Source organism: Globicephala melas, chromosome 2 (assembly GCF_963455315.2).
Source record: "Globicephala melas chromosome 2, mGloMel1.2, whole genome shotgun sequence".
NCBI lineage: Eukaryota > Metazoa > Chordata > Mammalia > Artiodactyla > Delphinidae > Globicephala > Globicephala melas.
This window is the reverse complement of record NC_083315.2, coordinates 41,798,615-41,825,261: the sequence shown is the minus strand read 5'-3', so window position 1 is coordinate 41,825,261 and position 26,647 is coordinate 41,798,615. Positions and strand designations below refer to the sequence as shown.

At 42.3% G+C, this 26,647-nt stretch overlaps 1 protein-coding gene across 3 annotated transcripts in view; it reads right to left on the bottom strand.

Moving 5' to 3' along the window:
- The window catches only part of SV2B (synaptic vesicle glycoprotein 2B), a 199,137-nt gene that overhangs the window by 39,670 nt on the left and 132,820 nt on the right, over nucleotides 1-26,647 (bottom strand). For all 3 annotated transcript variants that reach the window (XM_030873197.2, XM_060293889.1, XM_060293888.1), the window contains 2 exons: nucleotides 9,048-9,228; nucleotides 8,552-8,703 (listed from right to left, as the gene is read on the bottom strand). In XM_030873197.2, coding sequence (XP_030729057.2) covers nucleotides 8,552-8,703; nucleotides 9,048-9,228 — 333 coding nt within the window. The remainder of the gene's footprint in view (nucleotides 1-8,551; nucleotides 8,704-9,047; nucleotides 9,229-26,647) is intronic.

Sequence of the window (26,647 nt, the reverse complement as noted above, 5' to 3'; positions counted from 1 at the left end):
ATGCTGGAGGGAACCTGAGCCCTGGGATTACTGATAGAGCAGAGCTGCCTGCAGATCAGAAACACCAGCCGGGCTTTGCAGGAGGGGAAAACTTCTTTGGTATTAAACCACTAAGATTTCAGGGTTTATCAGGTTCTCAGGGTAATACACCCAGCATCCCCTTAACTAATAAAATAGGGATTGTCTACACCAAAGCTTCTTCTTAAAAAGATAATACAGAAGCCTCCATTAACCCAGAACACACATCAGAGAGGGTCAGATTTAAAACAAGCATACCAGGAGAAAAAGGAACCCTGCTACACTCTTGGTGGGGATGTAAATTGGTGAAGTCACTATGGAGAACATTATGGAGGTTCCTTAAAGAACTAAAAATAGAGTTGCTATATGATCCAGCAATCCTACCTGTGGGCATATATCTGGACAAAACTCTAATTCAAAAAGATGCATGCACCCCTATGTTCATAGCAGCACTATTTACAACAGCCAAGACATGGAAGCAACCTAAACGTCCATGGACAGATAAATGGATGAAGAAGATGTGGTACATATATAAGATGGAATATTACTCAGCGATTGAAAAGAATAAAATACTGCCATTTGCAGAAACATGGATGGACCCAGAGATTATCATACTAAGTGAAGTAAGACAGACAAAGACAATTATCATATGATATCACTTATATGTGGAATCTAAAAAATGATACAAATGAACTTCCAAAACAGAAATAAACCCACAGACATAGAAAAAACTTATGGTTACCAAAGGGGAAAGAGGGGGGAGGGATAAATTAGAAGTCTGGAATTAACATATACACACTACTGAATATAAAATAGATAACCAATAAGGACCTACTGTATAACACAGGAACTATATTCAATATTGGGTTGGCCAAAAAGTTCGTTTGGGGTTTTCTGTAAAATGTTATGGAAAAACCTAAATGAACTTTTTGGCCACCCAATATTTTGTAATAACCTATAAGGGAAAAGAATCTGAAAAGAAGAATTGAGCTGCACAGTGGAAGATGGCGGTGTGGGAAGACACGGAGTTCGCATCTTCCCACAACTAGGGTGCCTGCCAGACGCTGGTGGGGGACCTCAATGCCTAAGGAGACGGGAGGAACCCCTGAGTGACTGGGTAAGATGTGGGGGGAGTGAGGGGGAAGGAGAAGCGGAGGCCAGACAGGACCTGTGCCCCTGAGGGGTGGCTGGGAGGGGGTAGGGGTTCCCATGCCTGGAGGGACCCTTGGGGGCTTGGAGGATCGGGGTGAGCATGCCTAGCATTTCCCCTGCCCAATTGGTCCCTGGGAATCCTGAAGGGCTCCCAAACTGGTTACTCCACCCTCCAAGGCCCCCTCCAGGCCGCACTGGTCCTAGGGGCATAGGAGGGAAGTGCGGGGTGTGGTGCAAAAGAGGAGCGGCAGACGGAGGGGGAACCCTCCAGGACTGGAGGATCAGGGGAGGCATGGCAGCTGTTTCCCTCAAGCCCTGGGATGCCTGCTGAGCTCCCAGGTCTGGTCCTCCATTCTCTGAGGCCCCCTCTGGCTGTTGAGGTCCTAGGGACATAGGAGGGAAGGAATGGGGGAAGAAGAAGAGAGGCCAATGGGGTGGGGCCCTCAAGGATCAGAGGATGGGGAGAATGCACCTAGCGTTTCTCCCACCCACTCGGGCCCAGTGAGCCTGCTGGGGTCCTGGACCTGGTCCTAAGACCTCCAAAGCCAGGGGCACTCCTGGGCCCCTCCTGCTGCGTTGAGCCTAAGCCCCAACCCCAACCCCCAGGGCCTTTTCCAGTCCTAAGCATAGGCCACGCCCACCACCTAAACCCTGCCCCTGCCTAAGCCCCACCCCCCCACAGCCAAGGCCTTTTCTGGCTTTTTTTTTTCCTCCTCTTTTTTACTATTTAGATTCTGTTTTACCTTCCAGTTGTTGCTTCATCTATATATATATATTTTTTCTTTCTAACATATGTTAGTTTTCTAATCTTATTTTATTTTTTACTCTTTGCTATTGTTCTGCTCTTTTTTTTTTCTTTTTTCTTTTTCCTCTTTCTTTTTTTTTTCTTTTTATTTTGCCTCCCCACATGGCTTGCAGGATCTTGGTTCACAAGCTGGGGGTTTGGCCAGAGCTCCTGTGGTGGGAGCTCTGAGTCTGAACCACTGGACTAACAGAGAACCTCAGATCCCAGGGAATATTCATTGGAATGAGGTCTCCAGGAGGTCCTCATCTTGGTACCAAAACCCAGCTCTACCCAACAGCCTACAAACTCCAGTGCTGGAAGCCTCAGGTGAAACAACCAGAAAGACAGGAACACAATCCCACCCATCAAAAAAAAAAAAAAAAAAAATTAAATGACAAAAAAAATATGTCACAGATAAAGGAGCAAGTCTTGTAGGATAAAAACCTACAAGAGTAAATAAATGAAGAAGAAATAGGAAACCTACCTGAAAAAAGGATTCAGAGTAGTGATAGTAAACATGATCCAAAATCTCAGAAATAGAATGGAGGCACAGATTGAGAAAATACAAGAAATGTTTAACAAAGATCTAGAAGAACTAAAGAACAAACAAACCGAGATGAACAACACAATACTGAAATCAAAAATACACTAGAAGGGCTTCCCTGGTGGCACAGTGGTTGGGAGTCTGCCTGCTGATGTGGGGGACGCGGGTTCATGCCCCGGTCCGAGAGGGTCCCACGTGCTGCGGAGTGGCTGGGCCCATGAACCATGGCCGCTGGGCCTGCGTGTCCGGAGCCTGTGCTCTGCAACGGGAGGGGCCACAGCGGTGAGAGGCCCACGTAACGCAAAAAAATAAAATAAAATAATACACTGGAAGGACTCAATAACAGCATAACTGAGGCAGAATAAGGAATAAGTGAGCTGGAAGACAGAATGGTGGAATTCACTGCCCAAAACAAAATAAAGAAAAAAATGAAAAGAAGTGAAGACAGCTTAAGAGACCACTGGGACAACACTAAACGTACCAACATTTCAATTATAGGGCTCCCAGAAGAAGAATAGAAAAAGAAAGGGTCTGAGAAAATATTTAAAGAGATTATAGTGGAAAACTTCCCTAACATGGGAAAGGAAATAGTCACTCAAGTCCAGGAAGTGTAGAGAGTCCCATACAGGATAAATCCTAGGAGAAACACACCAAGACACATATTAATCAAACTAACAAAAATTAAATACAAAGAAAGCATATTAAAAGCAGCAAGGGAAAAGCAAAAAAATAACATACAAAGGAATCTCCATAAGGTTATCAACTGATTTTTCAACAGAAACTCTGAAGGTCAGAAAGGAGTGGGAGGATATACTTAGTGATGAAAGAGAAAAACCTACAACCAAGATTACTCTACCCAGCAAGGATCTCATTCAGATTCAATAGAGAAATCAAAAGCTTTTCAGACAAGCAAAAGCTAAGAGAATTCAGCACCACCAAACCAGTTTTACAACAAACGCTAAAGGAACTTCCCTAGGTGGTAAACACAAGAGAAGAAAAGGACCTGCAAAAACAAACCCAAAACAATTAAGAAAATGGTAATAGGAACATACATATTGATAATAACCTTGAATGTAAATGGATTAAATGCTCCAAACAAATGACACAGGCTGGCTGACTGGATACAAAAACAAGACCCATATATATGCTGTCTACAAGAAACCCACTTCAGACCTAGGGACACATACACTGAAAGTGAGGGAATGGAAAAAGATATTCTATGCAAATGGAAATCAAAAGAAAGCTGGAATAGCAATACTGGTATCAGATAAAACAGACTTTAAAATAAAGAGTGCTACAAGAGGTAAGGAGGATACTACATAATGATCAAGGGATCACTCCCAGAAGATATAACAATTATAAGTATTTATGCACCCAACTTAGGAGAACGCCAATTCATAAGGCAAATGCTAACAACTATAAAAGGGGAAATTGACAGTAACACAATAATAGTAGGCGACTTTAACACCCCACTTACACCAATGGATAGATCATCCAAACAGAAAATAAATAAGGAAACACAAGCTTTAAATGACACAATAGACCAGATAGATTTAATTTATATTTATAGGACATTCCACCCATAAGTGGCAGAATACACTTTCTTCTCAAGTGCACATGGAACATGTTCCAGGATAGATCACATCTTGGGTCACAAATCAAGCCTCGGAAAATTTAAGAAAATTGAAATCATATCAAGCATTTTTTCTGACCACAATGCTATGAGATTGGAAATCAATTACAGGAAAAAAACTGTAAAAAACACAAATACATGGAGACTAAACAGTGCACTACTAAATAACCAAGAGATCACTGAAAAAATCAAAGAAGAAATTTAAAAATGCATAGAAACAAGTGACAATGAAAACATGATGACCCAAAACCTATGGGATGCCGCAAAAGCAGTTCAAAGAGGGAAGTTTATAGCAATTCAATCTCACCTCAAGAAACAAGAAAAACTCAAATAAACAATCTAACCTTACACCTAAAGCAACAAGAGAAAGATGAACAAAGAAAACCCAAAGTCAGTAGAAGGAAAGAAATCATAAAGATCAGAGCAGAAATGAATGAAATAGAAATGAAGAAAACAATAGCAAAGGTCAATAAAACTACAAGTTTGTTCTTTGAGAAGATAAACAAAATTGATAAACCTTTAGTCAGACTCAACAAGAAAAAAAGGGAGAGGTTGCAAATCAGTAAAATTAGAAATGAAAAAGGAGAAATCACAACTGACACCACAGAAATACAAGGGATTATAAGAGACTACTACAAACAACTATATGCCAATAAAACAGACAACCACAAAGAAATGGACAAATTCTTGGAAAGGTAAAATTTCCCAAAACTGAACCAGGAAGAATTAGAAATATAAACAGACCTATCACAAGTAATGAAATTGAAACTGTAATTTAAAATTTTCCAACAAACAAAAGTCCAGGACCAGATGGCTTCACAGGTGAATTCTATCAAACATTTAGAGAAGAGCTAACACCTACCTTTCTCAAACTCTTCCAAAAAACTGCAGAGGGAGGAACACTCCCTAATTCATTCTATGAAGCCACCATCACCCTGATACCAAAACCAGACAAAAATATCACAGACCAATATCACTGATGAACATAGATGCAAAAATCTGAACAAAATACTAGCAAACAGAATCCAGCAACACATTAAAAGGATCATACACCATGATCAAGTGCGATTTATCCCAGGAATGCAAGAATTCTTCAATATATACTAATCAATCAATGTGATACACCATATTGACAAATTAAGGAATAAAAACCATATGATCATCTCAATAGATGCAGTAAAAGCTTTTGACAAAATCCAACACCAATTTATGATAAAAACTCTACAGGAAATGGGCATAGACAGAACCTACCTCAACATAATAAAGGCCATATATGACAAACCCACAGCACACATCATACTCAATGGTGAAAAATTGAAAGCATTTCCACTAAGATCAAGAACAAGACAAGGATGTCCACTCTCGCCACTCTTATTCAACATAGTTTTGGAAGGCCTAGCCATGGTAATCAGAGAATAAGAAATAAAAAGAATACAAATTGGAAAAGAATAAGTAAAACTGTCACTGTTTGCAGATGACATGATACTATACACAGAAATTCCTAAAGATGCTACTAGAAAACTACCAGAGCTAATCAGTGAATTTGATAAGGTTGCAGGATACAAAATTAAGGCACAGAAATCTCTGGCATTCCTATACACTAACAATGAAAAATCAGAGAAATTAAGGAAACAATCCCATTTACCATGGCAACAAAAAGAATAAAATAACTAGGAATAAACCTACCTAAGAAGGAAAAAGACTTATACTCAGAAAACTATAAAACACTGATGGAAGAAATCAAAGATAACATAAACAAATGGAGAAATATACCATGTTCGTGGATTGGAAGAATCAATATTGTGAAAATGACTATACTACCCAAAGCAATCTACAGATTCAGTGCAATCCCTATCAAACTACCAATGGCATCCTTCACAGAATTAGAACAAAAAACTTTGCAATTTGTATGGAAACACAAAAGACCCCGAATAGCCAAAGCAATCCTGAGAAAGAAAAATGGAGGTGGAGGAATCAGGCTCCCCAACTTCAAACTATACTACAAAGCTACAGTAATCAAAACAGTATGATACTGGCACAAAAGCAGAAATATAGATCAATGGTACAGGATAGAAACCCCAGAGATAAACCCACTCACCTGTGGTCACCTAATCTATGACAAAGGAGGCAAGAACATACAATGGAGAAAAGGCAGCCTCTTCAATAAGTGGTGCTGGGAAAACTGGACAGCTACATGTAAAAGGATGAAATTAGAATACTCCCTAACACCATACAGAAAAATAAACTCAAAATGGATTAAAGACCTAAATGTAAGGCCAGATACTATAAAACTCTTAGAGGAAAACATAGGAAAAACACTCTTTGACATAAATCACAGCAAGATCTTTTTTAACCCACCTCCTAGAGTAATGAAAATAAAAACAAAAATAAACAAATGGACCTAATTAAAAGCTTTTGCACAGCAAAGGAAACCGTAAACAAGAGGAAAAGATAACCCTAGAATGCGAGAAAATATTTGCAAATGAAGCAATGGACAAATGTATAATCTCCAAAATATACAAACAGCTCATGCAGCTCAATACCAAAAAAACAAACAACCCAATTAAAAAATGGGCAGAAGATCTAAATAGACATTTCACCAAAGAAAACATACAGATGGCCAAGAGGCACATGAACAGATGCTCAACATCACTAATTATTAGAGAAACGCAATTCAAAACTACAGTGAAGTATCACCTCACACTGGTCAGAATGGCCATCATCAAAAAATCTACAAACAGTAAACGCTGGAGAGGGTGTGGAGAAAAGGGAACCCTCTTGCACTGTTGGTAGGAATGTAAGTTGATAGAGCCACTATGGAGAACAGTATGGGGGTTCCTTAAAAAACTAAAAGTAGAACTACCATATGACCCAGCAATCCCACTACTGGGCATATACCCTGAGAAAACCATAATTCAAAAGGACACATGTATCCCAATGTTCACTGCAGCACAATTTACAATAGCCAGGACATGGAAACAACCTAAATGTCCAACGACAGATGAATGGATAAGGAAGATGTGGTACATATATACAATGAAATATTACTCAGCCATAAAAATAGAAAGTGACTGGATCATTTGTAGAGATGTGGATGGACCTAGAGTCTGTCATACAGAGTGAAATAAGCCAGAAAGAGAAAAACAAATATCATATATTAATGCATATATGTGGAATCTAGAAAAATGTTAGAGATGAAATTATTTGTAGGGTAGGGATTGAGACGTAGATGTAGAGAACAGACATGTGGACACCGAGGGGGAAGAGGAGGGTGGGACAAATTGGGAGATTAGGTTTGACATAAATACACTACCATGTGTAAAATAGACAGCTAGTGGGAACCTGCTGTATAGCACAGGGAGCTCAGATCAGTGCTCTGTGACAACCTAGATGGGTGGGTTAGGAAGGGTGGGAGGGAGGTCCAAGAGGGAGGGGATATAGATATACATATAGCTGATTCATTTCATTGTACAGCAGAAACTAACACAACATTGTAAAGCAATTTTACTCCAATAAATAAATAAATAAGAATAACTGTATCTCTTTGCTGTACATCTGAAACTAACACAACATTGTAAGTCAACTATACTTCAATAAATACACACACACCAAGGAAGGGAATGGGTAGAGAATTGTTGGTCAGTTTCAGGGGCAGTTTCTGTTCCTCCCTATGGTCTGCAGGATTCTGAATGATGGCAAAGCCTACACCCATAATCAATGGTTCACCAAACATAATTTTGAAGGGTAATGATGATATTACCCAGGATACTCAAAAGGCATAATCAAATCAAAACTGCTGCCTTCTCCCTACTTTACTCTTAATAAAATCCAATAGTGAAAGTTAATGTTGCCAAGTCCCTGACCAGAAAATCCAGTTTTTGCAATTATCCAAGATAATAAAATTGTCTCAGCTGAAACCAAGACCTTGTCTGTAAGGGCTGCTCCACGTTTGCAGCTGAAAGAGTGACAGCAGGCACTAAAATGGAAGGTATATGAGAGCACCACACTGAGGGGGAGGGGGCATCATGATCCAAGGTCAGGCCAAGGCCAAGTCATCAATTTGACCAAGTCACCAACTTCTTGGCTTCTGTTACAACATCTATAAAATGGGGTTACTGAGCCTAACTTGCTGTGAGGAGGAGGGGTGGAGGAGATGAAGGTTGAAGTCCTTTCAAAGAAAAGGAAGGAAAGGAGAGAAGGAGGGAGGAAGTGAGGGAGGGTAGACTGTATTATTTCCAGGAAGACATGTGTACTGAAATTAGCCATGTGTCTCCAGTGTTAGAATTTCTTTAGAAAGATCAAGGTCATACACAGGAACTGTGAGTGAGTGTGGGAATAAGGCTGAGGACAGGGAATGTTGTTCGGATGCAGGTGTCATAGTAACAAGGGCCCCTGGGTTCTTTTAAGCCAGTGCACTCACCATAGTGTGGAATGATGCTCCAGGCCATGGCAGATGCATAGATGCCTCCAGTCATCCAGAAGATGCCTAACCAACTGAGATGCTCTCCTCGTTTCTCCCGGGACAAGAATTCAGAAAAATAGGCAAAAACAATGGGCAGAGAACCCCCAATACTGCAGAGAGAAAATGCCAGAAAGTAAGAACCAAGTCAGACACTAAAAATGGTCATAGCAGGAACCCAATTGCCTTGTCCCACCCTTAGGCTCAGTGGTGAAATAACCCAGTGAATTCGAAAGACCGGCCAAGGCAGTGTCAGATTATTTTGACCTTATGACTGACTTTACAACCTAACCCCTTTCTAAGGTTCAACTTTAACACAGTATCTTGGAAGTCAAACAAAAACTCAGTTCAAAGTTTTCTGGAGGTACTACTCAGAGTCAGGGTATCAGGATGGATGGACCACTGGTCTTGGGGTTGGTGTGGGGGGAGGTCCAGCTGAACCTCTGTAATTACGCACCCTATGCCTGAGATGAGTCTGCAGAAGAGGAAGGCTCCATATCCCTGTACGAAGGAAGAGAGGGAGGCGAAGGAGGCGTTGACGGCCAGGGACATGCTGAGAACTCGCTTCCTCCCCAGCTTATCAGCCAGGCCCCCCAGGATGAAGGCTCCCCCCATCATTCCTAGGTAGACTATCAGCCCTGTGAGGAGGAGAAAGAGAGAGGAGAGGGTGGAGAGAGAATACAAGCGATTAGAGACCATGCAACATTTTAGAAAATCTGATGCCCATTTTAATGCATCCTAGAAATTCTGTGTCACAGACATAAAAGGTGGAATGTGACAGATGTTGGTGGCCAATTAGAAATGTTGGACAAATGTGACTTCTTAGGAATGGTATTCAAAAAATAATAGTCTCACCAGGTTTACATATATGTATACATACTAAAATAGATCAATCATAGCTGAGTTTGATGTATCTTTTTTCAGACGCATAATCTTCAGATGAGGGAAATTCTGTCATTTTATTTTTAAGCAAAAAAACAGTTGGTGGGCTTCCCTCGTGGCGCAGTGGTTGAGAATCTGCCTGCCAATGCAGGGGACACGGGTTCGAGCCCTGGTCTGGAAAGATCTCACATGCCGCGGAGGAACTGGGCCTGTGAGCCACAACTACTGAGCCTGCGCGTCTGGAGTTTGTGCTCTGCAATAAGAGAGGCCGCAACAGTGAGAGGCCCGCGCACCACGTTGAAGAGTGGCCCCTGCTCGCCACAACTAGAGAAAGCCCTCGCACAGAAACGAAGACCCAACACAGCCAAAAATAAATAAATAAATAAAAATTTAAAAAAAAAAAAAAGTGTTGGTGCTACAAAAGTCCTTGTGGGGTTATGTTTAGAGAAATTTTCCAGGGAAAATTGTGGCCAAGCAGGTATGGGGAGCAATGGGAAGGAAAAACATGGTGCAAGTGAAAACAGCAATTCCCAACAAGACAGCTTATTTTATTAAACACCCAAGAAGGACCTTTTCCAAGCCACAGCCAACGTTCAGATGTCTTAGGGGAATGTGGAAGAGAGTAGCAATGAGCTATCCTTTCTTCAACACATGTAACTACTATGTGCCTTGTAATAGAATCAGTTAATTTATGATATCATTTAAATACAGTGTTGTACACACATTTATGGAATTCCAATGAAGCCAGCAAGCATCCTCACAGAGGTGGCAAATCTCCAGAAGCACATGGATAATTCTTTCCTACTAAATATTGAGTACTTACTAATTATCAACGACTGTGCTAGTACATCATTTACTAAACCCAAGAAGCAAATTTTGGAGAATGTCTTTCATGCAGTGGAAATACTGAATACAAATTAGGTAAGTGTTCTTTTGCTCAGCCTTGACTGTAAAGCAAACGAAGAACATCATTTGTCTTTCACAGAAAGGAAGCTTCTCCTGACCTGCGGATGCTTTATGTATGCAGATGTGTGCTGGGAAGGGCCCATGTAAAGCAAAGAGCTTCATTAGCTGGTTAATCAACTGGCAGGTAGGTCCCCAAAAGGAGCAATTCAACTATGCTCTGCTTTATCTTCCCAGTGGCAGATTTCCTTCTTTTATTATTTTTATTCCATGAGATGAAAAGAAATGATAACTTTGGTGTTGTCAATGGTTTTCACTAACTAGGATTCCCTTCCCTCATGTGAATTGTAACTTTTCACCTCTACATCACTCAAAGTCATGAAATATGTTATTTCCTTTTTCTTTTCCGTATATGTCACTTCATGAAATATGCCTGAGTCTATAAGCATTCATTAAATGCCTCTTATTAGGTAAGTGCTATTTTTGTTAATGGGGACACAGCAGGGTACAAACACATGAAAATCCCTGCCTTCATGGCACTTACATTCTAGTTGGGGAAAAGAGATTATAAATGAGTAAAAGATACAGTAAGTGGGATGCTGATAAGTGTTATAGAGAAAAGGAGAGTCAGGGTGGGAGGTGACAGTTCTAAATAAGATGGTTCAGGAAGCCCTCAGGGAAATGGGACATTTTGGCAAAGATCTGCAGGGAGTCAAACATGGGGATGTCTCGGGGAAATTGCTGGACCTGTGCTCCTAGACACAAGGTTTCTCTCCATTACAATTTTACCAGTTTCTCAGCCCATAGCTCAGAAAATGCAGTGAGCAATTTCCCACTGTATTAGGTCACTGACACTTGTGTTTGAGAAAATGAGTCAAGACTTGCAAACCCAACTCAGACCTGGGTCATGCTGTACTGTAATAACGTCTGGGTTAGTCTTCCTGTTAGACTGTGAGTTTATCTGCCTGATCCAGCCCTGACTGGCCAAGGGCTTTCAGCATCTGGTTCCCAGCAGACTTAATCCTGCCCGGTTCTTAGCCATCAGGTGTTAAGTGGGATTGCCTTACTCACTGATGAGGGTGCCTTAAAACCATCTTCTGTTGCCATGACCTAGCTCCAGCAAGAATGAATTCGGTCAGGTGCTTGGGTGAGCCTCAGGCTGTAGCTTCCCTATTATTCTCACCAAGTGGTTCTAGTTTGCAAGACTGGCTTTGTGTTTGGTCCCCATGCTAGTTTCCTACCAGCATCTGATGCCCCAACCAATTGGAAAAGTCCCAAACCCTGTGTGTGTCCACCCAGGCTTTCCCCAGGAAAGAACTGGGTTCTACTTCCTCAGACTTAGACAACCCACCTAACACCTTGACCACGGCCAAGAGCCCCACATCTGAGATGCCCTGCCCTTCCTCCCCACTCCCAGTTAGACCCCTGGGAGCTCACCACCAGTCCAGTTCACACTGTAGTTTCACACAATTCCTTATACTTGGTAATTCAGACTTCTAGACCAGAGCAGAGAGGGAACTTTTTTCTCCAGTTAGGTCTGTTAGGCTTCCAACATTTTTTGGCCTCAGTTTAGTGCAACTCCCTGCCAAGAATTTCCAACATCCCATTCAGCCAACAGAAAACTTGTGTTTCTCTCATGATACTTGGTCAGTAAACATTTGGAATAAAAAAATATATATATTGAAAGGGAAGAAAGAAGAAGGGGGAAAAGGGAGGGAGGAGGGAAGTCCCACCCAAATTGCAGCTCCATGAGCAAAATAGATGCTATGGTTGCTTTAAGCCACTGAGTTATACAGCAATAAATAATGGGACAGTAAGTGCCGAACAAACTTAAGGAGCCTAATATATCATATAATAGCAGCAAAATGGCAAACATGGGGTGAGCACTAGCCACTAGACAGGCTCTGTGATAAGCATTTCACAGGCATTGTTGATCCCCTTTCATGTTTACAACAATCCAGTGAGGGAGATACTGTTATTATCCTTATTTTATACAGGAGGAAACTGATCCACAGAGAGATAAAGTAGCTCCCCAGTGTCAACAACTGATGGAAATATCAAGATTTGGGACCAGTACTTCTGACCTCAGAGTCCCTGCTTCAACTACTATATTTCACTGCTCTTTATGGATAAGCATTGGTCAGACTTCGTAGCTCTGCATCAGTTCATTCTTTCTTCATTGGCTCGTCCCCAGGATGGCTTGCTCAGTGGGGCATGTTCTTTCCATTCAAGGAGATAAACCACAAAATCTGTGATTATCTCCTGGTGAGAAACAGTGCTCCAATAAAGGTATAGGTCAGGTATTTTAAAATCACAGAGGAGGAGCACAGCCTGGATACACCTCACGCAACATGGGAAGGCTTCCAAGAGAAAGACATTGAGCTGTTGTTGAAGGACACATAGAAGTCAGTCAGGTCTCCATCTTGGTGATGGGGGTGTATCGCAGGCAGCAGCAGACAGCACGTGCAAAGACAGGGAGGCTGAAAGAACAACTGATGTGTTTGGGCAACTACCTGCAAGTAGTTCAGTGTGAGTAGAACACAGTACTCGTGGGACCCCTGGTGAGGGATTGGGGCTGGAGGTTAGGACAGAGGCCAGATCATAAATGGCTCAGAAGTTGTGTGTGCATGTATGTATGTGTGTGTGTGTGTGTGAGAGAGAGAGAGAGGGAGCACATGCATGCACATGTATGAGTGTGTGCACATGTGGTCTTTGCATGCCTATATGTGGGCCTACAAATTGGGGGGAAGAGAAGATAAGAATCAGAGGAATGGTCAGGACATTTGCTAAGAACCAAGCTGCATGCCCCATACCCTGGTCCCACCCCAGAGAAAAACACTAGCGTCCAATAAATGTTCTATTTTTTTCTTACTTCAATAAAGCTATCTTCAGCACTTCTCGAATTTCACTATGTACAAAAATCATGGAGGTATCTTTTTAAAATCAGATTCTGATTCTCCAGTTTGGTAGGTCTGAGTTGGGGCCCGAGAGTCTACATTTCTAGCAAGACTTGTGCTGCTGGTCCACAGACCATACTCTGAGTGGCAAGAGGATAGAGCACACCCAGCTTCAGGACAAGACAGGGAGGGGAAGTGGTAAGAATCCTGACTTTGGAACCCAAAGATCTCATTCACTGGTTGTGTAATTTGGGAGAAAATCCTCTCACCCTGTAAGGGCCTGAACTTCACATCTGTAAACTGATCATTGAGATAGCTAATCTCCAAGCTGCCTTCCCATTTGTTTGTTTCTAAAAAGTATAAATCATGAAGGATGAAATTCTGTGGAATTTCTCAGGAAGAAGATTGTCAGACTAAAAAAACAAACCCAGACACAGATGCTTGATTAAACTTTTGTGATAGTCACACAAGACATGTTTATGGATCAGATGTGGCCCTAGGTGGCTTCTGGGCCACCAGTCTGCAATCCCAGCAGTGAACATTGTGCCAGTTATTGAGCTGTTATCTCTCAGCTCCAAAGCCATCCTTCTAGCCCCTAGTTTGTCCACAAACTAATACAAGTACTTTGCAGGCTGCTCCCTGCTAGGCCCTGCCAGTGGGGGGCACTAGAGGGAGGCTTCAAGGAGGGGACCTCTGCTTTTTGCTCCTGTCGTTTCACCTGCGCAACACTTTTTCTCTCTGGCCGCAGCAATTCCCTTCCACAGCAGCAGCAGCTGAATCCAAAAAGCAGAACCAGACACATCCCGCCTCCCCTCCCTTCCCCTTCCAGAGCAGCACCAGCCAGCCTGGGCCCTCTCTCCAGAGATCTGAGCTGGCTCCATAGGGCCCCCTTTCCCTGAGCTTCTAAGTTATCATAATTCTAATTTATTCCCCCAGGTCCTAAGGGTGCAGCTGCTCCTTGCCTTCACTACCTCAGTATACTTTTTACAAACATTTCACTTACCCAGTTAATAATTTTTTACATTAAATTCTCTCTGTTCCAATAATTGCCATGATTTCTGTCTCCTGACTACATCCTGACTGATCCAGACACATAAGCAAATGGATGAATCTTAGAGATTAGACATTGAGTTCAATCCCTTAGCTGTACTGGATGAGGAGACTGAACATCGGAGAAGGTCAGGGACTCTCTCGGAAGCTCTCTGCTGGCCCAGGATCGGCTGGCACTACACTCTGGTCTCCTAGCTCCAGGCCGGGTGCTTTTGCTACCAAACCTCACTGTCCAAGGCAAAGGAAGAACTAGAAAGAACAAGAAGGGCTTCTCAAAATGCTGTCGTAGGGGGATCAGAATATGCGGCCTCCAAATGTGCCGCTTTGATATAAGGATTATTTTGAGCTGAAGACAGTTAGAAAGAGCAGACCCCAAAATAAAGCTCTGCCGTCCCTCACATTTGCCTAAAAGCAGGCTTAGACTCTAAATCACCAGAGACTCTTATCAACATAGTGCTGCACAAAGAGGAATCTACATAACAAACCTCACTAAAGCAACTCTGTATTAGTTTGCCCCACAGATTGATTTACCTTCCCACAGTTTGCCACTCTAGGAAGCCTAAAATCCTGTTAGTTTGTCTTGTCACTTCTCTACAAATGTATTGTTCTTTGTGAAGATGCTATCTAAGCCCAGATTCTAACCATCCTTAGAGTTACTCACAAGTATATGCACTGTGCATGGCAATAAAGTCTGTTTGTTTTTCTCTTGTTAATCTGTCTTTTGTCAGTTTAATTCAAAGGGTCCCCAGCCACCAAACCTAGAAGGATAGAGGGAAAAAGTTTTTCCTCCCCTGTACTGTTTTGGGACGCCATGAAAAGGAAGAATGGAAGAAAGATGAGCCTATCCAAGGAAAATTACTTCAGCATGAAGCTGATAAGGGACTAGTTAGAAAGCTAGGAAGTCTACCCTCCTTCAATGCTATTCAACAAGCTCAGTGGCATCTTGAGGCAATGTCCCCCCTAATAACACCAAGGTTTTTGAGGTAGTTAAAAACCATGATTTAGAGTCTAAGCCTGCTTTTAGGCAAATGTGGGGTAGGGCAGAGAGCTTTTTTTTTTTTTTAAGTCTGCTCTTTCTCAACTGTCTTCAGCTCAAAATAATCCTTATATCAAAGTGGCCCATTTGGAGGCCACATGTTCTGACCCCCTATGACAGCATTTTGAAAAGCTCTTCTTGTTCTATCTAGTTCCTCTTTTGCCTTGGACAGTGAAGTTTGGTAGCAAAAGCACTCTGCTACTTGCAGAGCAGGGGCATGGAGGTGAAAGGAGGGGGATGTGGTGGGGTGAGAAGGGCTTTCAACTGGTGGTAACACCACAAATAAAATGGAAAAGAGGGAGGAACCCACACTGATAGGTGCCCATAAAAGGAAGAGCCCAGTCTTGAGACACAAGACTTGAGCCGGTTGTGGTCACAGTCCTGGCTCCATGGGTTACCAGCAGCATGACCATGGGCTCCCCACTCAGCTTCTCTGATCATTGCTCCTTCTTTGCAAAATTCAGATACTAGTGATTATCTTGCAGAGTTGTTAGGATTATGTAGGACATTGGGTTGAAAGTACGTAGCAGGATGCTTGGCTCGAAAGTAAATACATAACTGATCAAAGTTGCTACTGTTGTTACGAGCAATGCAGCTTAGAATGGGCTGGTACCTGAGAAAGCCACAGGATTGGAAAAATGACAATAAGTTGGTGGTATTTTAAAATCAAATCAACCATATATTAGAATATGAGAAAAGAGGATCAAGACAAGCCTAAGAAACTTATTTATAGGAGTTTTTTAAAAAAAACTTATTTATTTATTCCCTTTAAATGTACCTCCCTCTATCTTTACCTGAAAAGGAAGCCAACTTCCAACAAAAAGCTTTTTTGTACTAAAGTTTTTTCAAGTTTCTTCTAACAAGACTTTGGTGGCGGGGGGGGGGGGACTTTTTTCCCCTAACTCTTCTGTTTCTTAAGTTCCCAGATTAAATGTCATCTCCTGAGAGAGGCACCCCTGATGTCCCAAACTAGGACTCAACAAACTTTTTCTGTAAAGGGCCAGAGAATAAATATTTTACTTGCAAATAATTTACTCTGCAGAAGTCTTGTGGTCTCTGTGACATATTCTTCTTCCTTTTTTCTTTATAATCCTTTAAAAATGTAAAACAAAAATACGGTAAGTCTCCTCCATACAAACAAGTTCCATTCCAAAAGCGTGTTTGTAAGTCCAATTTGTTCATAAGTCCAACAAAGTTAGCCTAGGTACCCAACTAACACAATCAGCTATAAAGTACTGTACTGTAATAGGTTTATAGTAATACTTTTCACACAAATAATTCATAAAAAACAAACACAAAAAATAAAGAAAACATTTTTAATCTTATAGTACAGTACCTTGAAAAGTACAGTAGTACAGTACAACAACTGGCGTACAGGGGCTGGCCTCGAGTGAACAGGCAAGAAGAGTTACTGACTGGAGGAGGGGGAGGAGGTGGGAGATGGTAGAGCTGAAGGATCGTCAGCAACAGGAGATGGAGGGCAAGCTGTAACTTCACACACGTTCGAGAACTTGAACGTTCGTATGTAGGGGACTTACTGTAGGCCACAGACCTGTAGTCCATAGTTTTCTGACTCCTGTCCTGTTCCATATGAAATTCTGTCATCTCTGCTTGTCTTTCGGCACCATACTACCATTCCTTCATATAACATATGTCTATTTGCTATTATGTATTTATTGGCTCAACGTTTGTCAAATGCCTTTGACTGCCATGTCCCAGAGGAGGGGGAGGAGGGGACCTGTCAGTTCTGTCCAAGTGGAGTTCCCACTGTGTCTCTAGCACCCAGCACAGAGAATGACACCTTGTAAGCACTCCATTAATATTTTTTCAAGAAATAAACAAAATAATATTAAAATAATTCACACCCACTGTAGAAAACTCTGAAAAATACATTAAAAATGTATAAAAGGTAAAGTCAAAACTATCATACCACCACTCAAAGACAGCTGTTATTAGCGTACTTTATTCTTTGTATTTGTACACATACAATTACATGGTGGAGACCATTCTGTCTTGGAAGTTCCATAACCTATTTTTTCCACTGATAAGTAACTCAGCAAAGAACATCTTTGTGCGTATGTCCTTGTCTGCGTTGCTAGTTATTTGCTCAGAATTGATTCCTAGAAATGAAATCATGAGGTCAAAGGGTTTCTTGAGACCCAGCATTGAATTTCCTTCCAGAGAGCTGGTATGTAACACAAACCTCTTGCCATCTCTAGAGATGCTCTTCACACAGACAGAGTACACCCGCAGCACCAGGGGCAGCACGTTGAGGAGATAGACAATCAGAATGTGCTGGCTTATATGTGATGGGAAAGAAGAGCCTCCTGCAGGATAATCTTCTTTATCTAGCAATTAACCAAGGACAAAGAAAGCATTTCTCACATTTTTTTCACTTGAATACATAGAAATTAAGTGCATTAATATCCTAGGAAACTTCTGAGCTCCCTTTTTCTGCAGCCACTCCAGTATTTATTTGACTGCATGCATGTGCCTTGCAAGAATAAAAATCAGCATCTCCAGATGGAACCATTTCTATTCCACTTCTTTATTATTCATCCAAATATACTTTCTTGAAGGGTAATGTTCTCTTGGACTAGGGTCTGGGAGTCACAGATCTATAAAGTTTACTGCTTTATCACGTGGTAAACGTGATAAAGGTTGAACACATAAGTGAACCCCTGGGAGAAGTCTCACTTTGGTACTAAGTCATGGAAGAACATCAGGTTATCTATCTGCATACCCCTATGAAATCAGATGCCTTGGGTAGTTTGGCTAAGTGCTTTGTTTATATAACATCTGGATGCTTGGAAACTTCTGGGATAAGTAAATACTTCCTTTTGGGTCTAAAGCATTTAGCACAGAAAAGGTTTGGTTTTAACAGTATGTCTAGTGGAAACCAACCCGGCAGTCACTGTATTGGACTCTTCTAGTACTTTATGTGTCCGATAAACTCAAGTGAATGAATCTTTGGAAGTAGGTTAACTTTCCCAGTCTACTGAAAGTTGGAGCTCTCCAAAAGGTCACATAAGATATTTGGAAACAAGTGTGGAGAAGAGAAAGGAAGGGACAAAGGAATTAGCATCTTTTAAGACCCTACCATGTGTTAGATACTATGCTAGGTGATATATAGAATAATTTTAATTTGTCATTCCAACCCTGTGAGGGAAGTATTGTTTTCATTTAATAGATGAGGTTAGGAGCTTTCCTCTCTGACCACAATTATTGAAATATCTGAGTAAATTGTTCTAATATCTGATAGAAGAAATCCACGTTTACAGTTGGGTGATTCATCAATGCCCCAAATTATGGAGTAGCTCATGAGAAAAGGTGCACTAATACTATTCAAGGACACCAGGGTTGGAGGTATTTGTCACTCTGCCTGAGGATGCAATACATTCACTCATGCTTGGTTCTTCAGCTCGAGAGAAGCCACAATGCTATGGAAGAGCAGAATCATCCGTCCTGGAAGGTCTAGGTTTGGCATGTGGCCAATAGATCCAGAGGTAGGGGTCTGCAGATGGATTGGGGAATCAGAGACAGAGCCACTTGCTTCAGCAACATGGTGTAAGGATAGGGTCTTAAACCGGGAAGAGGTTCTTTCTCCAGCAATACTTAAAGGAAATTAAAGACCCTGCAAGTCAGCCCAGCGACTTTATCAACCCAGGTGACGCATAACCAAGCTCAAGCCACAAGGCAATATTCTGAGCCAAGCAGTGAGCCTGTAAGTATACCCAGACCCCAGATCTCTAGCCATGTCTTCGGTGAGTAGAAGATAGGCCTACAGCCATCGTGGAAGCAACTGTAACAGAAAACTTTCAGGACACTAGTGAGGTTTCTGCCCCGGGCTAGCCCTGGGGCAAAGGGGTATCTGTCATGTCCCTTAATCTTCTCTCAGGATGTTGTTCTCACAACATCCTCAAGGAATATTTCTTAGTGCCTCTTCCTGATAAGAAGAGGCACTAAGAAATATTCCTTGAGGATGCTGTGAGAACCCTGAAATTGCCTTGTCCACATACCACCACACTAGAGCCATCTTAGAAAAGCAGAGATTTCCTTTTGGTACCTCTCAGTGCCCGTAAGAAGAGGTGTCACCTGGACTAAAACCAGTAGAGGTGTGACATCTCTGATAGCTCTCCTGGACACCGTGGGCATCTCAGATATGACCATTACCCAGTGAGCCTCGGCAGTCCCTCAACCATTCCACTAAAGCCCAAGTTGAGGCTGCCATTGTGGTCACTTCTAGAGGATGGAACCATGTATCTGATGACATCTAGGACCAGTCCAGGAGAATCACGGTAGTGCTAATTAATTGCAGGGTATGGCTCAGAGTTAGTAGCTGAGACAGGAGTAGTTGACATAAAATCAAGAATGGAAACCAAAATCTTTACAAGGAAATTTGCTCAGCCCCCTTCTCTATGTATCAGCAAGTGTGGGAAAGGGGCATAGAGATTAAATAAGTCCAGCCCAGTCCTCTGGTTTCAAAAACACTCACAATATAACAGAAATAAATAGGTGGAAACAAGTGAAGTGGTAGAGCAGGGCAGGGGCCAGAGAACGGCCACAGCAAGAACTCTGACAAGCTGATGACTAGAAAGAGGGTGGGGGCCAAGCTTTGCTATCTTAGAATAAGCAGATGGTTGGGGGTGGTAAAGGAATGGTTGGATGGGGACAGCAGGACTGAGCCTCACACAGGGATCAGAAGGTGATGAGGCTGGTTATTGGCAGAGGTCAAACTCACGACCTTACAAAACTTGGATGCCTTTTGGTACAAAGAGTCTGAACAGGCTACCTTGTCTTCAAAGAACATTATCTTCTATATTAGCATAGAGTTGATTTAAAGCCAGACTGGAAAAGATCTGTCTTTCTCTCTGGGACACCTAGACATCTGGCTCTGACTCATGGCTAAGATAAGGGTAATGAGATTTGTGATGTGCTGTTTAAAGTCTGAAACTCCCCTGGTAATCCCTAGAGACAATTTGTTTACTCATGGTTTTCAGTGTCATAACTGGTTAGTCAACCTGGCTCTACCACAGAATCAGAGGGACAAGAAAATCCCTCTGGGAACTTCTGCCTTGAGGTCTCCTAAAGTGAAGATTTCTTGCACAGATCTTGGTGGTTTTATCTGGAGACAAGCCCATATGAGAATAAGAAGGACCTTGGGGAGTGTGCCTGGATGTCTTTTGAATGTCCAGTTCCTGCCTACAATCTCTTTCTCTCTTTCTCCCTTTAAATAAGAGCCTATGTGACTATACTCAGAGGAGTCTTGTGAGTCCTCTCAAATATCCAAACTGATGAAATCTTTTCACCTCTTAGCCCAAAGATTTCAAAATCAGATGCCTACAGGGGCCAAGCAGTAAATGCAAATGAGTGAAGTTGAGCAGGCATATTTGATGGGGAATGGTAGGAATGGCGGAATTCAGGCCCATCTAAAGGGAGCAGCCATACTTAACTTCAGCCAGTTGTTGTGTTATCAAATATACACTCTATTCCTAGAGTTTCAAAAAGAGCTGGAAATCTGATTTCTAAATAAAATTCCTTGCTTTTTAAAACACTCTACTAACAAAACAATTATTTTCATCCACTGTTTGCAAACCCTATGTGACAGAGATCGGCACAGGTTTTAATATTAGTATGTTAGGAAAGTGGGTATTCACACTTTTGTTGAAATAAAATGTATCTCGTGGGTCAGATCTCAATTTTTTTATTCCTATGACAATTACTCTTAATTTTCTCTTTACCTTTGTATCAGGTATTGAGTACCCCCTGGATAGTGATGTTCTATGCTCTTTCCTGTCTGTCTTCACATTGCTTGTTTCTCCATCTGGCATGCTCTCTGTTCAGATCTTTGCATGGCTGGCTCCTTCCAAAGCTTCCATGACCACCCATCCACACCATCCATAGTGGTGTCTCCCTCTGACAGGTGGAATCACAAAGCCCAGTTAGAAGGCCATTATATCCCAAGTGGGTGACACTGACAGCTTGGAGTGGAGTGATTGGTGGCAGTGGAAATGGTAAGAAGTGGCTGGATTCTGGTTGTATTTTAAAGGTAGAGTCAAGAGAATAGATGGTATGTAAAGCAGAGATTGCATCAGCTCTCCAAAGAAGTGAGTGGCAATAGAGAGGAGCTTCCTTGGCTGAGTACTGAAATGTTCCAATGTTTAAGGGTCAGGAAGATGAAGAGAAACCAGCAATGGAGAATGAGAAGGAGTGGCCAGTGGAACAGCAGGGAGACTGGAGGCAGGGGTAGCCTAGACATCCAATAAAAAAAGTGTTTCAAGGAGGCGGGAGGGCTGAACTCTTACAGTTGCTGCTGACAGGTCCGGAATGTGGAGGACTGAGATTGGACCACTCGATTGACCAAGTGGGGGTCACTAGTGATACAGACAAGAACAGTTTTCTGAAGTGTTGGGGACTAAATTCTGTTCAAAATTGAGCAAAAATGGAAAGTGAGGACTTGGATTTAGTGAGTTTTACTGAAAACAGAAGAGATGTGTGTGAAGTCAGGATTAGAGAAACTGTATCATGTTTGTGTGCTGATGGGAATGACTCGAGATAGACAGAAAAATAGATGAGGGAGAGGAAGGTGAGAATTATGAAAGTGGTACCCTGGGGAAGTGAGAGTGGATGAGAATCTAGCCTGAGAGTAGACAGGTGAGCCTCGTAGCTCCTCCACAGCAACAGGAATAAGATGTAAGCCCAGGGGCAGTTAGGAACGTAAGTGTGGAGGTAGGCACTGTGGGAGTTCTTTTCTGGTTGCTTCTGTTTTCTCAGTGAAAGAGGAACTGAGTTCATTATGCTGAGGTTAAAGATGGGGAGGAGGCGCTGGGAACTGGCAAACAGAGGATGAGGCATGAAATTGTCATCAAGGAGACTGGGAAAGTGAATAATTCAGGGGAATGAAGGATGATGGCTGGCAGCACAAGGGTGCCTTTGAGGTTATTGACAATAAATTTAAAGTGAGACCAGTGGACAACATGGTGTGTATCTCACCAGCCATGTTCACCTACAGGGTACAGGGACAGACTGATGAAGAGTGAGGTGTAACCAGAGCTGAGGGACATGACAAAAAAGAGAGGCACAAGGAAGTTGATGGCGGTTATGATTCTGGCTCGCAGAATTTAAGTTCAGTGAAGAATGGGATGAGGACAAAAGCGTGGTGAGTGACAGACCAAAAGGCTGTAGGTCTCATGAGGTTGAACAATTGTGGGAGCTGGAAGACTGGATAGAGTGAGCTAGAAAGACAGAAGAAGGGGTACTTGACATTGGGATTGTGGAGGGGTTGGAGTAATTGATAACAATAAGACCTAGGGTAAGACCAGGACAGTAGGTGATTAGAAAGGGGGGATATCATTGCAGAAGACTTTAAGGAAAGAAACTAGGATATTGGAAAGTGCTTACTGAAATCACCAAGAATTATAATGGAAATAGTGACAGTAAACCTGGCACTAAATTCCTCAAGGAATGAGGGGGCATGACACAGGGGGCCAGTAGATGACTGCAACAAGGATGCATGCTAGGTGATACCCTCTGAGGACAGGAGATGCAAATGAGGAATGTTTTAAGGAGGAGGAAGGGAGAATGGTCTGGAAATGTCATGGGGGAGCCAGGAGGAGCAATGGTACAGGGGTGTGGAATATGAAAAAGGAAACAGCCACCCACTAAGACTGCAGGGCTAAGTAACATCCTCAGAGGAGAATACATTTCAGTTGTAGCAAAAAGGCAAATGACATTAAGGGAAGAGGTGGGAGATGAGATAGGGGAAAAAAAAGGATGCACAGTGCCATAGGGGAATGAAAGTCTGGGTGATAATGAACATCTTGGGAGACATGGACCTCTCATGGTGACCAACACGTACAGTGACAAAGGGTGTAAACATGCTCCCGAAGGTCTCAAAACCAATTTTGGTAGCACGGTTGGTAGTATTAGGGGGAAAAGAAGTATTGAAGGACCTACCTAGAGCACCCTGAGTTCTGGATCACCCCCTGCTCCTGCCAATGGAAGAATGGAGTTTAGGAAGGTGTGGGGGGGGTGGTAGAATCATCTCATTTATTGTCTGTTTCCCCCTAAAACGTTAGTTACTTCCATGAGGGAGGCACTTGTATGTCATTCATCAATGAGCCACTCAATAAATAATTGATTCCTTAAAGAGTTATTCAATAAGATAAAAAATATATATATACAAAGCAAGATCATATTTATTGGGTCCTTATTGGGCACTTTGATGAGCCCTTGATGTACACTATCTTATCACCCCTCACAATAGTTCTGTGAGGTAGGTACTAATAATATCTTAATCTTATAGATAATGAAACCAAAGTTCAGGGAGGCTAAGTGACTTGTCTAAGATGGTAGAGGTAGTTAGTGATAGAGCCAAAATATTAAGTCAGACTGTCCACCTTTAAAGTGTTTATACATATGGTAGACTCTGTTGGTCACATTCCCAACAGGACTTTTTCCCTCTTCTTCCTTGTTAAAGGAAGCGTGGTTTTGTTAGGTATTAAAATGTGTTCAGAGAAATACACACACACACACACACACACACACACACCCCTAGGGGATGAAGCATAGTTAACTTAAGATGGTCCTCTGAATCCAGCTCTTAATTGAGGGAGAGCAATAAGACATACAGGGATGTCTGTCAAAGGCTACTAGGCAATGTTTTTGTGCAATAAAAGAGAGAACATTGCAGAAGAGGCACTTTCTTGCCACCCTCGCTCTCACTTCCTGCTTGGAAAGCCATCATGGGAGGATGTAGAGCATAGAGCTACGGTGGTCAGCTTACGACCATGACAGAAAGGCCAGAAGAATGTCCTTGCCTAATGTCCTGACATCAGTAGGCCATTGACCTAACCCTGGAACCACCTACTTTAAGAATTCTTGATAAGTAAAGAATAAACATCTTCATGATTCAAAGTCATTGTTACCGGCAGTTGAATACATCCTAGACACATATCGCCTCCTAAAAAAGAAAGCATACAGATGAAAGATCATCTGATTGATTTACATAGTCATTCCTTAAGAGCAAAAGGCAAGGCAACTCTGTGTAGAGGAAAGCCCTCTGTGCCAGTTGCCGGGGGCCCAGGTCCTGCTCTCAGAGCTTGTGACCTTGAAGAACTCGCTTCCTCCTTGGGCCTCAGTTTCCTCCAGTTAGAAATGAAAGGCATGTTAGGAGTTCTCCTTTATCCCTTTCACTTCTAATATTAGACGATTCTATAATGTTGTAAGTAATGGCTTATGCCTTATAATCTGTCGTTACATCTCCTTCGAAGGATAAGACTTTCCTTTCTAGGACCCAAGGAGAGGTGAGGCAGAGAGGCCAAGGAAAGGATGCGACTTCTTTAGGCTATTTGCTGCACGTCCCCAGTGGAGACTGATATATGCCTCTGAGTCAGCAAAATCTCCGGTGTTGAAACAGATGATGCTCACTCTGCACATTTGAGCAGCCTGGGCCCGTCTGAACGGAGAAAAGAGTGCTCACATTCAATCTGTTCAGTGGACCCCAGGGGGCATGTCAAAGGCTATTACACTTCCAAGACCATCTATCTGACTCTCCCTTCCCTCCTCCCTGCCCTGCTAATATCTGAGACTTCTCTGGAAACGAAATCAATCCTTTCCAAAGAAAAACCCAACTCATCTGGGCTTGTGCTGCACAAGGGTTATAAATACAGAGAGATTTTACACCTGCTGGCCTGCAAAGGGCCATGATAGCTGTATAGTCGTGAACTCCACATTGGACAAGAGTGTTCCATTGTCTGATGTGGTTCCTGGCAGAAGGAGGGTAGGGAAGTCCTTTGTGCCTCTGCTGCTCTGGTCTAAAAAGGTGATGGAGCATTCCTTGGGACCCTTTTCACGGGTGGATGGCAGTGTTGCTCTTCAGCAATATGACAGCCTATTCTGGGCTCACAATCTATGCCTCAGATCACTGCAAGTCCCTGGTGAAATCGGCACCTGGCCTTTCTGGTCCAGCTGGCTGGGACGTGGACTACGTCATACTCTCACCTACAGAGATAAGCTGTAACTGACTCTAGCACTCTGATGGAGGCCCAGTGCCTACTTGGCAACTGTATCTTATCAGAGTCATGCATTTAGTGTAAAGGTTGCTCAAGGTTACTTATGTAATGGTCACCTAGAGACATCTTCCATAGATGGGACAGCAAGGTAAAGGAGCAGCAGTAGACTTTGCAGGCAGACATAACTGGTTTCAACTACTAGAGCCATCACTAACTAGTTTTGACAAGTTACATTAACCTCTTAGAGACTAAGTTTTCTCATTTGTAGAACAGTGAAAATAATGCTTCCCTTGCAGGTTGTTATAAGGATCAGAAATGTCATATATAAAATGCTTAGTATAAAAGAGTTTATCAAACTGTAATTTTTGGTGGCGGTAGTAATATAATTATTATAATTTGATTTTAATTTAAAAGAAAGGTAACAGGTTGTACCAGTCCTGGTAAATAATGAACCCTTAAGCATTAGTTCTTTGCTTTTTATGAAGAAATCCGTACATGAAAAAATAAACCTTCCAACCTCATTACTATAAAGTAACCCACAGTGAACACGAGTGGCAATGAGTGACAACGCAAGACAAGAATACTACCTTAGGAACCATATGCATCACTTACGGTCTTTGAGCAGCACTTCCTTCATCCTATAAACTTGGGATTACCACTCTGACCACCTCACAGTTTCACTTCAAGATCAAATGTGAGTATCTATGAAAATCATTGATAATCTCTTGGATATCAAAATCCATTGATAATCTTGTTTGCAAATGTAAACAAGATTTTTGGGTACAGCCCCATTTTCCTTACACTGGTCAAGGTGTATGCAAATATCCCATCCATCACCACAAACTCAAGAAGGAAGCCGTCTGGGGAGAATTCCTAGGTAGCACAATAAAAAAACCCTGACAACTCAGTAGCTCCTAATAACCCTGAGTAGCTGTGTAAACTACCTAGTTTTCTAGCCCGGCTGCACAACAGAATCACCAGGCAGCTGTGAAAAAATGCCTATGCCATACCTCACTCACAGAGTCCCTGACAGCATTATTCTACAGCAAGGCCTGTTTTTGTTTTGGTTTTTGTTTTTTAAATAATATTTATTTATTTATTTGGCTGAGCTGGGTCTTAGTTGCAGCACATGGGATCTTCGTTGCCTCGTGCAGGATCTTCATTGCAGCATGCGGGATCTTTAGTTGCAGCATTCGGGCTCTAGTTCCCTGACCAGGGATTGAACCCGGGCCCCCTGCATTGGGAGTGAGGAGTCTTAACCACTGGACCATCAGGG